The sequence below is a fragment of the Pseudomassariella vexata genome (genome assembly GCF_002105095.1).
Source record: "Pseudomassariella vexata strain CBS 129021 chromosome Unknown BCR38scaffold_4, whole genome shotgun sequence".
Lineage (NCBI taxonomy): Eukaryota > Fungi > Ascomycota > Sordariomycetes > Amphisphaeriales > Pseudomassariaceae > Pseudomassariella > Pseudomassariella vexata.
Window position 1 is genome coordinate 1,413,856 of NW_024467959.1, and position 12,892 is coordinate 1,426,747.

Below are 12,892 nucleotides of genomic sequence, written 5' to 3' on the forward strand. Positions count from 1 at the left end.
ACCAGCGTCAAACTTATACACAACATCTGAAAATTCCAAGGCATGCTTGGTTTCCCGCGCGGGAAGCACGCGGTATTTGGCTGTCAAGAACACGTAATTTATGTGTGCATTGGTGGTGATTGGATAATAGCCTTTGAGTTCCCAAGTTCCAACTTCCACTCCGACGAGTTTTTCCAGCGGCTGGGCGAACGACTGGATCTCCAATTCCCTTGGCACAACTTTGATGAGATTGCATCCCCCTCAAATCCTGAAAGCCTATACAGACAATGTCCCCGAGTGCTTCGTCTAAAATAGTCGTTGAAGTTGACTGGACAGGTCTCATTCTATTGCGTAAGCTGGAGGTGGTACAGCGCGAGCAGTTTGCTATTTCCGTGTATCAAAGAGTGATTTGATATATATCTCACCAATAATATCCCCTCGCTGCTTGGTGACCAGGCGTAACATTTCACAAAGCTCCTCTGATATCACATCGGAACTTTCAAACAACTGGGCTGTGTTGACAGGAGAATTGCATTTAGCCGGATTGAATTCAAGGGCATCTGTGAACCGGAAGGATCACTCCAATTCCAATTATCCTGCTCGGAGCAGCTATGCCAGATGTCATACCTGAGAGGTTTCAGACTGACAGGCTGACACATCGGCCAAGGACCAGCGAGGCGGCGTATTGGAGCATTCCAGGACAGAGTCGCCATCGCGACCGCAACCTCTCTGTCCTCCATTTCCGGGGGAAACGGGTTTGTTATGATCCGGAGTGGCGCGAGATAGTCTGGCGGAACGGAATTCCAGAAACCAAGTGTGTCCCTACGATCATTCTCGGCCAAAAATGTATCTAGCAACCTCGGCGTATCATCTTGTCCAGCACAGCTCCCAACGCCAGAAACAACCGTACCTGATCTTCTACAAATGTGGAAGGGTTTATTCAGCAAAATAACCAGTGAACTCGTGCAACCGGCGCTGAGAAGCAACGGAGAAAAACTCGTCGCCAAAGTCTTTGTGTTCCATACGTGACTCGGAATTATCAGACAATGGCAAGAAGTTCAACTCAAGCAGGAGGCGTATCGTGGACCACGACGAGTATGTATTTGACCTCGGGCACAATGACGAGTTCCTGTTTCTTCGTCCGTAGTCGCAATAGCTTCAGTTCATCCTGAACACAAGCACATGTTAGCTTTGAATTGAATTTCTTCCATTCCCCCAGATGCGCTTACATCTGTGTCCAGCTCCTGCACCAAAGTGCCCGCCGTGCTCAAAAAGCTCCAGACCATGCTTCCCAGCTCCTGCGCTGCTTGCGTTTCGTTGTTCGTATTTGCATTCACATCGGTGGAGAATGAACCCCCGGTCGGGGTCGGGAGAGAGGTGGTACTGCTCGAGCGAGCTGGTCTAATGGTGGAGATCTGGCCGTTGGTCTTCACCACGGCGCCGGTTGTGCGGTCGAGCATGATCCAGCCCTTGACGCCAGGTTTCCGGGAGAGCCTATGCAGGGCGTCGTCCATGGAGTCGGCGGTGACCGAGGGCTATTTGATTAGCTGCTGGTGTTGATCGTTAATAGGCGGAATGGAACGTACTAGAGTCTTGTCTGCCATCGCCATGTTGGTTGGTACATACACACGAGGTTGTCATAGGTCTTGTTGATTCCAGATTGCCTGGCAACTCAATCGTGGGCTACCACTCCAGCGGTCCAATTCCCTCCTGCCCGCTGCCGGGGGAGCTCCAGCCACACTCCACAGTGACGCTGCATCGTAGCATGTTTCTGCCATCGCCCACCGCCAAAAAGTTGAAATGATTGGAACGACATCCTACCCTAACAGATGAATTGAAAATGACTTCGAATGCGGAAGCTCCGACCCTTTTCATAGAGCCATTTTCGCCCCAATGATCGAGTCAAAATGGGCTCCAGTACTAGGAAGAAGAAGGAAAAGAAGAAGGACTTCCAGAAGCCCAAGCTGAAGGTCGGGAAGACGAAGGCGAAGGCCGCGAACTTCACTGACACAAGCTTTAATTCCAAAGGTAGCCTGCCGTACCTAAGACCTTTTGCTATTCAAATGCTTATATACTGATGCCTCTTATAGCCATTGTCTTGCACCAGCAGCTAGCTGAAGAAGCGCCTGACTCGGATGCACGATTCAGACACAATCTCTCCCTGACGGCCTCCAGGTCAGATAGCCAAAGGCGTGATGCGCTGGCATCCTTGACAAGCCAGCTGACGTCAAATCTGGATATTCCCATCGGAACTTCTACCATCCTCCACAAGTTGCTCCCCCTGATGACCGACATCTCGGGCCCTGTGCGAAGCCAGCTCCTGAAACTGTTGAAAGCCCTGCCTGCGGAAGAGGTGAAGCCGGACGTCGAGAAGCTCATTCTGTACATTCGCGGCGCAATGTCACACATCTCCCAGGATATCAAGAACGACGGTCTGAACTACATGGAGTGGCTTCTCGACATTGCTGGGGACGAAGTCGTGGTCGGTGCTGGCTGCTGGATCAAGCCCTTAAAGGTCTTCATGTCGATTCTGGGATGGGCTTCTGGACCGACTACCTCGGCGACAGGTAAAGGGAAGGGAGGATGGACCTCTGCCCCGAGGACTACATTCGGCGCCCAGAAACACGGCCAGTCGTATCCCCGACAGATACTCGTGTTGGCGAAGTTCCTTCAGCACGGCTTCAAGCCTGAAACATCCACATTCTGGACCTCCAACGACTGGTTTAACCAGTTCAGTCGAGTTCCGCGAACTCCCAATGCTTTTGGATACATTGGCCTCTTCCATGCTCCTAGAGACGAAGATGGCGAGATATATCGTGATCGGGAGGATAGGCAGAAGGTGTTCCACAAAAGATTTTTGGAGGCGGTACAGAATGGGGTCAATATGGCCAAGCAGGAAGGAGGTCTGGCTGGAAGAGCCGCTGCGGTGCTTGACAAGGTCTTGAAGGAAGGCATGGCTGATTACGAAGCCCCCTCACGAGATTATGATGCTGATGATGGGCTATGGGATGGGTATATTATGTAGGCTTCCTATCCTGGATGAAACTGCCAAAACGTACGTCACACTTTATCTTTCAACGTTCATTCGTCCCGCCCGCCTCTTTATGATCTCTGTTTATGGTATATCTTGCAACAAGAAAGATAGGCCCCTGTTCACCCTGCTGGATTTGAACAATTGCTCAAATCTTCCGGCCATATGAAGTATGAAACATGTGTCTGGACGACTTTCTGGCACCAAACAGAGACAACGACTGCTTGGACTGTAGAAGATAACCGGTGGTACTGCTTGATTTGGCGGTAGAAATTTGAGTTAGCAACTCGAGGCCAACGGACGCATTTCGCTGGACTCGCTGGGCTGATCTAAATGCCCAGCGCTTGATCTGTGGACAGCCACCTTCTCAGTACTAGCATCTCCCACGAAATGTTCTCGATATACAAGTAAGATGGAAATCGCGATTCCATTTCGGCATACTCTTCTCTGAGAATATAAATCTTGCAATAGGGGCTGATTTGGTGCAAAGGGTACAGTGATCATAGGCAGTTAGATGGGATGCTAGGCTTGTCAAATTCCTTCTTCTCTTCGTCTTTTTCTACTCGGAGATCTATTCCATCAAATATGAGATGACTTCAAATAGTATTGGGTAAGAGTTGAGGTTTTTGTAACCGCCACAGATATGTTCAAGGCTGGCCTCGACGGTCAGGGCATAGAGCGTCCTGCTTTATGTTGGCAAAGCGCATACATCGTAATTCTAAGCACTTTACTGACTGTTTGATATATTATATGTAGGAGATTATGATCTTAGCAGCGCCCCCAAAATTTGATGCGTGATCTGCAAGGAACCAAATGACATTGAGCCCTTGCACGCATCTCAAAACCACATAAAGCAGGAGACACATCTGGTGAAAGGAAGTCCGCATTGAAGCTCCTGGATGCTTTGAAGCAATCTGCCTTAGCAGCTACCTTCATCTGATTGTGCTGCAGCATTTCGGGTGGTGCACAAGGTCGTGCCTTCTAAAACTGGTTGACCCAAAAAGCAACTTCATCATTGCCTGGCCTCTTCCCCAACCTGAACATCGCCGACTTAGCAACGTGTTTAATGCCTCCGTTCGCACAGAGGCATCCGAAATGTTCTGATCAGATGTCGGGCCTGTAATTGTTTTCCTGGCGCTTCAAAAGAGGCTATCACGATCCAATCCATCTTCCTTTCTTCCATCTTTCCTTCAACAATTTCCTCTCCTCTCTCTTGACCATCAAGTTGAGTTTCTCGAGAAGACTTGAGCCTGACAGCATTTCTATCATCTATATCTTGAGGTAAGTGTCCATGGTTTTTCTGCATAGCATTCTGCATAGCAGTTGTTCCCGTCTGCCATTGTTGAAGCGCCTGCATGAGCACAGCCTTGCCTTTGGCTGTTTGCTAGAGTCTTCTGAACACCACCATCTGGCAGACTGCTTGTTATTCCTATGGCAACAAAGCAGAATCTTCAGCATCAGCTTCAGACAATCACGCGGCAGTCACCTCGATATATAGGGGAGCTTGGTATGCGAGCTGGTTTTTCTGACTTGACAAGTCAGAAGCTGCCCTCAAACCGACACAAACCATCTCTCCCCATCTTCACTTCTCATATCAACCCCAAGCGCATTCTACCTTCTCATTTGTCTAGGATCCCTTGGACCCTTCTCTGATTAGAAGCAGAGTGAGAATCCATCTCTTGAAGAAGCCGTCAGACTTTTAGTCTTCTTACAGCTGCATTGCATCTCCTCCCGTTCCTCCACGTCATACACCTCTATTTATTATATCGGTTGCAAAGACTGCCGCATCTTCAACTTTCGCACCATCTTACTGACCTGATCTCCAGTGCTTCGCTGCTTTCCTTGCCGCTGCGACATCGCATTTCAGAGAATCAAGCACCGCCAGACCAAGTCAGTCGCGCTTTCCTCGTTTTCTTTCTTCTTCTGAACCAACCAACCCATAGCCTCGCCGACCTCGACTTTGAGTTCTTTGGTATGGCCATAGTTCTTTTCGAACACTGCGCGGCAATTTTCCTATCACATCTTTGCAATTGCCACTTGACTACATTCGCGCCTTCTCCTCCAAGTCCAGTTCAACTCAATACGATTTTGTTAACGCTTACTGACTTTCATCCTAACTCAGCTCTACTCCACCAACCCGGCATTCTACTAATTACCTCTACAATGTCTGGCTGGAATGAAAACGAGGTCGCCGCTGGCGATGCATGGGGCACGGCTGACATGGCTGAAGCTCTTCCTGATGAGTCTGGCGAGACTCAAGAGGTCGTTGCTCGTCCTCCCCCCTTCGAGCGTAAGGAGGCGCCCGTCACACAGTGGGCTGAGCCTGCCAAGTATGATTACGAGGCCCTCAACGCGGGCACCACTGGCGAGTGGGATGGCAATGCTCGAGTCTACGAGTTCGACGAAGATGAGGGTGATGTTGGCCCGGAGCATGAGGAGCTCGAGGTCATGCTGTTTGGAAAGCGCGAGGATCGTGATCCCTCTGGCATCGATTTCAGCAAGTAGGTGCTCAAGCATGGCAGCGTTGGTGGCCATAACTGACTTTGTGTAGAATTGCCCAGATCGACGTTCTTCAGGAGGGTCTCACTCGCATTGAGCCCATCAGAACCTTCGACACTGCTGGCCTCCACCCCGTCATGTTGAAGAATGTTGAGCTCTGTGGATACAAGACTCCTACGCCTATTCAAAAGTACTGTATTCCCGCTATCAAGATGGGACACGACATCATTGCCATCGCCCAGACGGGTAAGTGAATCATGTCTGACTTATGATTTCGTGGCTGACTTGGAACACGCAGGCTCCGGCAAGACCGCTGCTTACCTGATTCCCATTCTGAACTACCTCATGGGAAAGGCCAAGAAGCTGGCGGCCCACCGGCCCAATCCCGCCGATGTCAAGGTCAATGCTTACACTCCCGTCCGCGCGGAGCCTCTGGTCGTCATTGTCTGCCCGGCTCGAGAACTTGCGATTCAGATCTTCAATGAGGCTCGCAAGTTCTGCTACCGAACCATGCTTCGACCCTGTGTCGTCTATGGTGGTGGTCCGATGCGAGACCAAATCAACAACCTGCAGCGAGGTTGCGATGTCTTGATCGCCTCCCCTGGTCGGCTCATCGACATGATGGAGCGGCCGGATATTTTGACGCTCCGCCGAGTGAAGTACATGGTTATCGACGAGGCCGATGAGATGCTTCATGCTGATTGGGAGGAGGAATTCAACAAGATCCTCTCTGGTGGTGGTAAGTCCATTTCCTTCCAACCTACGCTTTTGCGAATGGACTTTTGACTTTGATTGTAGAGCAGGAAGAGGGCAACATCAAGTACATGCTCTTCTCGGCGACGTTCCCCGTCGCCGTTCGCAAGCTTGCCAAAACCCACCTAGCCGAGTCTCACGTCCGCATTCGCGTGGGTCGTATCGGCAGCACGCATCAGAACATCAAGCAGGACATTGTCTGGGTAGACCCCCACATGAAGAAGCGTGCCCTGCTTGACCTTCTCTGGTCTGTCGAACAGCCTGGTCGCACCATCATCTTCACCAACTACAAGCGCATGTGCGATGAGTTGGATGACTACTTGTTCCACAATGACATGCCCTGTACCTCGATGCATGCCGACAGAACCCAGCGTGAGCGTGAGGATTCGATGCGCGCTTTCCGGTCTGGAAAGACTCCTCTTTTGATCACGACTGGTGTCTCGGCCCGTGGCATTGACGTCCGCAACGTCAAGCACGTCATCAACTACAATCTTCCCAGCATTGACCACGGCGGAATCGAGGAGTACACCCATCGCATTGGTAAGTGTCCTATCCTAGTGTCCTATCCTAGTTTGCTATTTTTGTGCTGTTCTAATTGAAGCAGGCCGTACTGGTCGCATCGGTCACAAGGGCCTCGCGACTTCGTTTTATAGCGAGAGCGACGAACCCCTCGGCCCTCTGCTGACGTTGACCCTCCTTGAGACCAAGCAAGAGATTCCCGACTTTCTTGAGCAGTACCGCCCCGAAGGCGAGGCTGCTGAGAAGCTCAAGTTCGAGCCTGACTCGGATGAGTACGAGGAGGAAGTTGTCAATGGTGGCGATACTGGTGGTGGCGCCGATGACTGGGGCAACACTGACTCCAAGCCTGCTGAGACTGGTGGTGATGGCTGGGGTGGTGGCAACAATGCCTCGTGGTAACCATTTTCATGGAGTTGTGGCCATACACAGGTCGACGCGTTTTCCATGACATGCTGTTCCTTTCCATGCCCAATTTTCCACATATCTGTTGTCTGCTTTTCCCGACTAATCTTCTTTCCTTGGCCATTGGTCAGTCTTCATAAGCACAGGTCGTGCTTATCTGGGGGAATAATGATTTTTGGGGATCTCATTGATCAAGATTTCGACCTGGCCAACCACACCGAAAGCTTGAAGACGAAGATTCGGTGGTGGGATTGATTATGAGAGAGAATTCTTTCTTCTACACGGACTTGGCAATGATATCAACGATCGGTCGCATGATAGGAACACGTTTTCTACATAGTCATGAAAGATGCCGAAAATAGGCCGCATTGCTTAACCAAGCCTGACTTGAGTATGACACACATACAGCACTCCCAATTAAATGATAATTGCACAGTGACTTGTGACTCCCAAACAGAGTTGATAATCTCTTTACTTTCTAAAGTTCAGCTGGAGACCATCAGAAAAGAAGGTTTATGTATGGTAAAGAACGTCAGGAGACAATCATATTTGCTATCTTTTATATCCCATCCTTGCAGCTGCAAAAGACGAGGCGAAAGGCGTTGTAACACATTCCGGAGCTATGCATCAACGAGAGAGTATTACACGCTAATACCGATTTATCTCGCCGGTGCAAGTTGTCAGGCCAGTTGACTTTTCTCGTCAAGAGCTCGCCAGCGTAAGTAAGTAAGACGGGCAGATTGTTGCGGCGTGAACAAGATGGGATTTACTAGACAATGATACGAGCTGACTAACGATGGAAACCATGACTAACTCGAGGAACGTGATCTCGTCTAGGAAATTTGTGGGTTCGTGTATTTTACTTCTCGCCGCACGCTCGCGAGCTACTGCAGAGAGGTCGAAGCAGGATGCTTCTTCTGACCAGGGACAGACTTCCGCCGAATCATATGATCTCTCATGTGAAGCGCCAACCTAGGTAGCGGTGGATGAAACGGGAAATCTGTGTTCCCCCTGCCCCGCCCCCAGGCGATACACATGGAATGAATCACACCGGTCGTTCCACCGAACCATCCTGGTAGCATAAGCGTTGGACTTATTTCGATCCGAGTGGGATAGTAGCAGAGACAGCATCAACGAAGTGAACGATAGGAAGTAAGCAGCCCGGGGTTTCTTGCCCGACCCAAGTGTCATCTTGTTGATGAGTGAGTAGAGATGTGCACCACTCACCCTGAGCACAGAACAAGGTGCGGAAGATACTAGGCTTCATGAACATGATGACTGCGGTCAGCCGCCATCCGTCGTGTGTTGCCACAGCAGCCAACCCAAGAACCCCCAGAGTCAGCAGAAGGGACCATTGCTCCGGTATGTGGGGCAAGTCAATATTGTCAAGTACCAACCATCGTGACACTCGTCGTCAAACACCGTGTTGTCTATGGACAACTAGCTTGATTACAACTAGACCGGCAGACTCACACGGAATATTAGTCATCCCAAAGACGGAGGTGGGTCAACTCACCAAAAAAATGATCTATGTATCACCGTGAAAGCGAAACCTCTGATATGAACCATGAAACCCAGCTTACCTTACGGTTAACATGGTTTCGACACGTGCGGCGGCCAACACACAAGACGGGGAGGTCTTGGCGGAGTTCCAAATGGCCTGAAGTGGCAACCGGCCATTCGACAGGGGTGTTTGTCGTGGGGTGTGTTCGCTAGACGATGAACAGGCGGACAGCGATGAGTCACTTAGCCAATCTTGCAACCGCCACCGGGGAAATGCAATAGCACAAGACCACGAACGAACTGGCTGGCTGGATCTCGTCAGACGCGTCGACTTGAGAGATCATGCGCAGGAAGTTGGTGAGAACGATCAAACTTAGCTTGTGCATCGCACACTTTATCCCGAGGCAAGTAGTCTGTGTAAGTCAAAAGAGTGGTTTTTTTGGTTCCCGAGCAGCTCGAAGCCCTTTTTCAAATTTGATACTATCTGCGAGGTTGTGTTTTCCTGCCAAGAAAGCTTTGCTTTTGTCCGTTCCAAGCTTTTCTTTGCTGAATGTTTTGGTACCGCGACACCCTTTTCAGGCCAGGTAGATTAAATAACCGTGTGCTTTTGAGGCAAGCATGGCCTCCCTTCCTAGTATTCGAACACGTTTCCACGAATGGTATAGTAGGTTCCGAGGCTCAATGGTAACATTCGTCGGATAGCCGCCCGCCGAATAACCAAAGTAACAAAAACTCCAAGTTTATGCAATCAGCCTCAAGCATACACACAACAAGTCGATCGCCTCACTCCCTTGAGCCGTCGCCCGAATGTTGCCCCCGCCAGAACCATTCAGCCCCATTGTCGCACGTAAGACAACATAGCTCCGAAACACCATGACTGTGAAACTCCTGACTTGCTTGCTCATCGTACAAACCACTTTCTCCATCCCCAATGCACTGATCCTGGAAATGCATGCAACAACACGCTTTTCGTCCGGTTCCTGGCCACCATCTAATTGTCTATTAACTAGATGTTCCCAGGTGGTATGGTATCATAGGTCCCTCCGCCACTCCGACCAAAACAAAGGAAATAGCTGGATATTGTCACAAAGAGTTAATGTAATTACTGGGTTATGTTAATGCATTGCTCAGTTCAAAACGCCCTCCCACATGCCAACGCCACCAGGCCCGCCCATGGCAGGGTGAAGCGTCGGAATGGCGCGTGGTGCAGAAATGTCAGACGAGTAACAGACTCGCTTGCGTCCTGCGTCGTGAGAGTCCCCGGAACGAAGCATGTGGGCAGGCCACTCTCTTCGGGTCTTGGAGTTGTACTGGCCGTTGAGCATCTCCCGAACGTTCTCTTGCAGAGAATGGTCAACCGACAGAGGCCGCGTCCTCTTGGAACCGACCCTGCGGGTCGGCTGTGGCTGAGAGCTGGCTTGATAGTTATTATGTAATTCCTGCAATACACGAGCGGCGTCGGCAGCGTCGTCGTTATCACGTCCTCTTCGTGCCACTTGAGTGTCGAGTGACATCTCCGACAAATCCTTACCCGCCGGGCCGGCGTAGGATTCAGGCGAAGAAGTGATGCAATTCTGTTCATGGTCTTCTGGGACCGAGGCGATGGCTGATCTCAGGCTGTACCTCTCACTACATAGCTTCGCATATCGGCATCGCGCCTGAACATCCAATTTGGTGGACGGCGCGCTGACCAATGACGATGCTGACGAGATGGAGGATGAGCGTGATGTGCGGGATGAATCCGAGATCATCGACTCTGGTGAAGACGCGGTTGAGATAGAATTGGCAAGTGATGAGCGACGAGCCAAAAAGTAGCTCTGTGGCGAAGAGGTCGTCGAAGCAGGCCACCGGTCAAGGCTCTGAGCCGCGCTGACATGGGATGCCTGGGCCATGGCGAAACCCATCGACCCTTTCCCACCAAGAAGATAGGAAGTAGCATTCACTGCAGGAGTGCTGGATCCCGTCATCTGAGGAGTGAGGCGTGGAGTGGGCAGGAGCCCAAGAGCAGGGGCGAGTCGGCCGGGGGTATGTACAGTGGCCGGAGAAGGTTCCATAGTGGCTGGAGTAGTGCAACTCTTGGGAGTGGCGTCATTTGATTCATAATTGAAGGCGCAATCGCGCTCTCGCGACGCAGACAAGAGCGAGCGCGGAGAAATTGGGGTGAAGTCTCTCGATGGGGATTTGAACGGTGTTGTTGGAATGAATTCCTCGATATTGTCCAAATCTGGGCTCAGCTTTAGGATGAAGTTCTTCCAATCTTGAATCTCACGATCGCTTGCCTGAGGGCAACCCGGAGGCGGAGGCTGAGGCGTGTACTTCAGGACGATCTCAGTCCATCGTCGGTACACGTCATCCGTGATGTGGAGTTTCCAGTTAACCGCAAGCAAGAAGGCCATCTCATTTTGATTGATTTCGTGAGTCGCCAGTCCAGAGATCTTGCTCCAGGCTCGCGCTGAGTAGTTACGATCCTGAAGATACTTCGATGCCAAGATCAAGGCGGCCAAGAACATACGGCGACCACATTGTAGCACTCTGTTGGCGTGAATATCGTCGGGCTGCTCCATGGTGAAGTCATGCTTGGGAACGTGAGGCTTGATCAGTACAAGATAATAAAGTGCGACCTGTAGGGTGGAATAGCTTGTGCGGGACCGGCGGAGAGTCTCTTGGATAAAGGTCCGCAGCGGTAGCACGGCCTTGTTGCCCAGCTCAACTCGGTATACCACCGAGGACAAGGGCCAGATCGCTTCGACGATTTGAGTTGATGCATCTAAAAGTTGGGTTGAGCGCGGGCCTTCTGGCACAGGATGCATCGTTCATAGAGCTTACCAACGAGATTATCAACGAAGTTGACTTTGCGATCGTTTTGACGGACTAGAGCGGGAGGGCATCCGGTCTTGGAAATGGCGCCGGTCGAAGTGCGTCTGGGATTTTGCCTTAATTGTTGTGGAACCTCAGCCGCCGTCGATTGCGCTTGTCTGGCCCACGAGTGTCGCAAGTTTGCCTGGTCGCAAGAGGCAGCTTGCTGCGAGTAGAGGTAGGAGTCGCAGTGTTCCGACGAGTCTGAGGGGGCGGATACGGAAGTGTCATCTGAGTGCTGAGAGGACGCATCGGACCAAACAGAAGCTGAGGAGGACGAAGCCGATGAAGCTAAGGAGGAGTTGTAAGGATCATTGTGATGGGATTTGATGAAGGCCAGCGAGTCGCTGTCGCCGCACATCATCTTGGAAGGAGGCGAGCGTAAGGTCGAACAAAATAAACCTCCAGTCGCCACCGATGCAGAGTCAACCGATAACCGTTATATCTTGATGTCGTGAGATTCTTGTCGACAAGAGAGCTTCACTACAGCGGATGCGCTGTCAATAGAAGCTGCAAGAGATCGAAAAGAGCAGGGCTGTTAGACCGAGGCGTCAATTACCTTTTCACGAACGATCGGACCGGAAGACAGAGCAGGGCGGGCGACTGGAGTAGAGAAGATAGTTTTCGCAAGAGTCATCGTGTGTTTATGTTTCTGACGGTGAAACACAAAATGTCGAGGTGACAAGAATGGAGAGCAGCTAGACTTTCATCGAGCTGGCCTCTGCCAAACTATGCGAGTGTCACGGGAGGGAAAGGAGTTGATATTGTTGTTGAGGCTCCAATACGGATCGAATATTGGCGAAGTCGGAGAATCGGCGCGATCGAAAGAGGGAGTAGCGTCGATATGGTGGGTGGTGGTTGAATGGTGGGATGGGATCATGCAAGGCACAGGAACGGAAGCTGCAACCACGACTACCCTAGGAGAGCGCGTACATGTGTAGGCGGCTTAGGGAAGGGGGAAGGAAACTGGATGACCTTATAAAAAGGTACTCGAGGCAAATAACTGAGCGGAGAGGGTACGATGATGAGTCGCGTGTTAACCTTGTATTCCTGCCTGGACCTGCTTGGGAGGCAAACACGCCGGAGGTGGATGGCGAGGGGTGGTAGGGTGGCCTTTGGGGGTAGTGATCGATGACTCTTCGCTGAAGGTGGCGAAGACTAACCGACTATTACCGCGAGCGCTGCTGGACTGGGGTGACCATTACTCGAACCGCCAAGGGTGGAAGTGCCAGATGGGTCTTTGCTGAGCTGAGCTCTTTGGCCAGTGCGGGAAGAGGGGCGATACCGGGGCCAGGTGGCTCCAAGTGGCAGCAAAGAATGACTGTCACACACTAGAAGCCTGAAAATGGG

General features: G+C 51.2%; 4 protein-coding genes across 4 annotated transcripts; 2 read left to right on the forward strand and 2 right to left on the reverse strand.

Annotated features, from left to right (window-relative positions):
- Window positions 1–1,042: 1,042 nt before the first annotated feature.
- Window positions 1,043–1,589, reverse strand: BCR38DRAFT_482982 (uncharacterized protein; the record flags this gene model as incomplete). The annotated part of the gene is made up of 3 exons (XM_040863569.1): window positions 1,043–1,147; window positions 1,209–1,514; window positions 1,566–1,589. The coding sequence occupies 3 exons, from the start codon at window positions 1,587–1,589 to the stop codon at window positions 1,043–1,045; spliced, it is 435 nt and encodes a 144-aa protein (XP_040717986.1).
- A 297-nt stretch (window positions 1,590–1,886) lies between these two features.
- BCR38DRAFT_482983 (Rix1 complex component) lies at window positions 1,887–3,004 on the forward strand (the record flags this gene model as incomplete). Its single annotated transcript, XM_040863570.1, has 2 exons — window positions 1,887–2,007; window positions 2,070–3,004. The coding sequence occupies 2 exons, from the start codon at window positions 1,887–1,889 to the stop codon at window positions 3,002–3,004; spliced, it is 1,056 nt and encodes a 351-aa protein (XP_040717987.1).
- A 2,226-nt stretch (window positions 3,005–5,230) lies between these two features.
- Window positions 5,231–7,180, forward strand: BCR38DRAFT_407344 (P-loop containing nucleoside triphosphate hydrolase protein; the record flags this gene model as incomplete). The annotated part of the gene is made up of 5 exons (XM_040858158.1): window positions 5,231–5,511; window positions 5,562–5,755; window positions 5,808–6,248; window positions 6,308–6,802; window positions 6,864–7,180. The coding sequence occupies 5 exons, from the start codon at window positions 5,231–5,233 to the stop codon at window positions 7,178–7,180; spliced, it is 1,728 nt and encodes a 575-aa protein (XP_040717988.1).
- Window positions 7,181–9,813: 2,633 nt separating this feature from the next.
- BCR38DRAFT_456157 (uncharacterized protein) lies at window positions 9,814–11,906 on the reverse strand (the record flags this gene model as incomplete). The annotated part of the gene is made up of 2 exons (XM_040861882.1): window positions 9,814–11,453; window positions 11,513–11,906. The coding sequence occupies 2 exons, from the start codon at window positions 11,904–11,906 to the stop codon at window positions 9,814–9,816; spliced, it is 2,034 nt and encodes a 677-aa protein (XP_040717989.1).
- Between the last annotated feature and the right edge of the window lie 986 nt (window positions 11,907–12,892).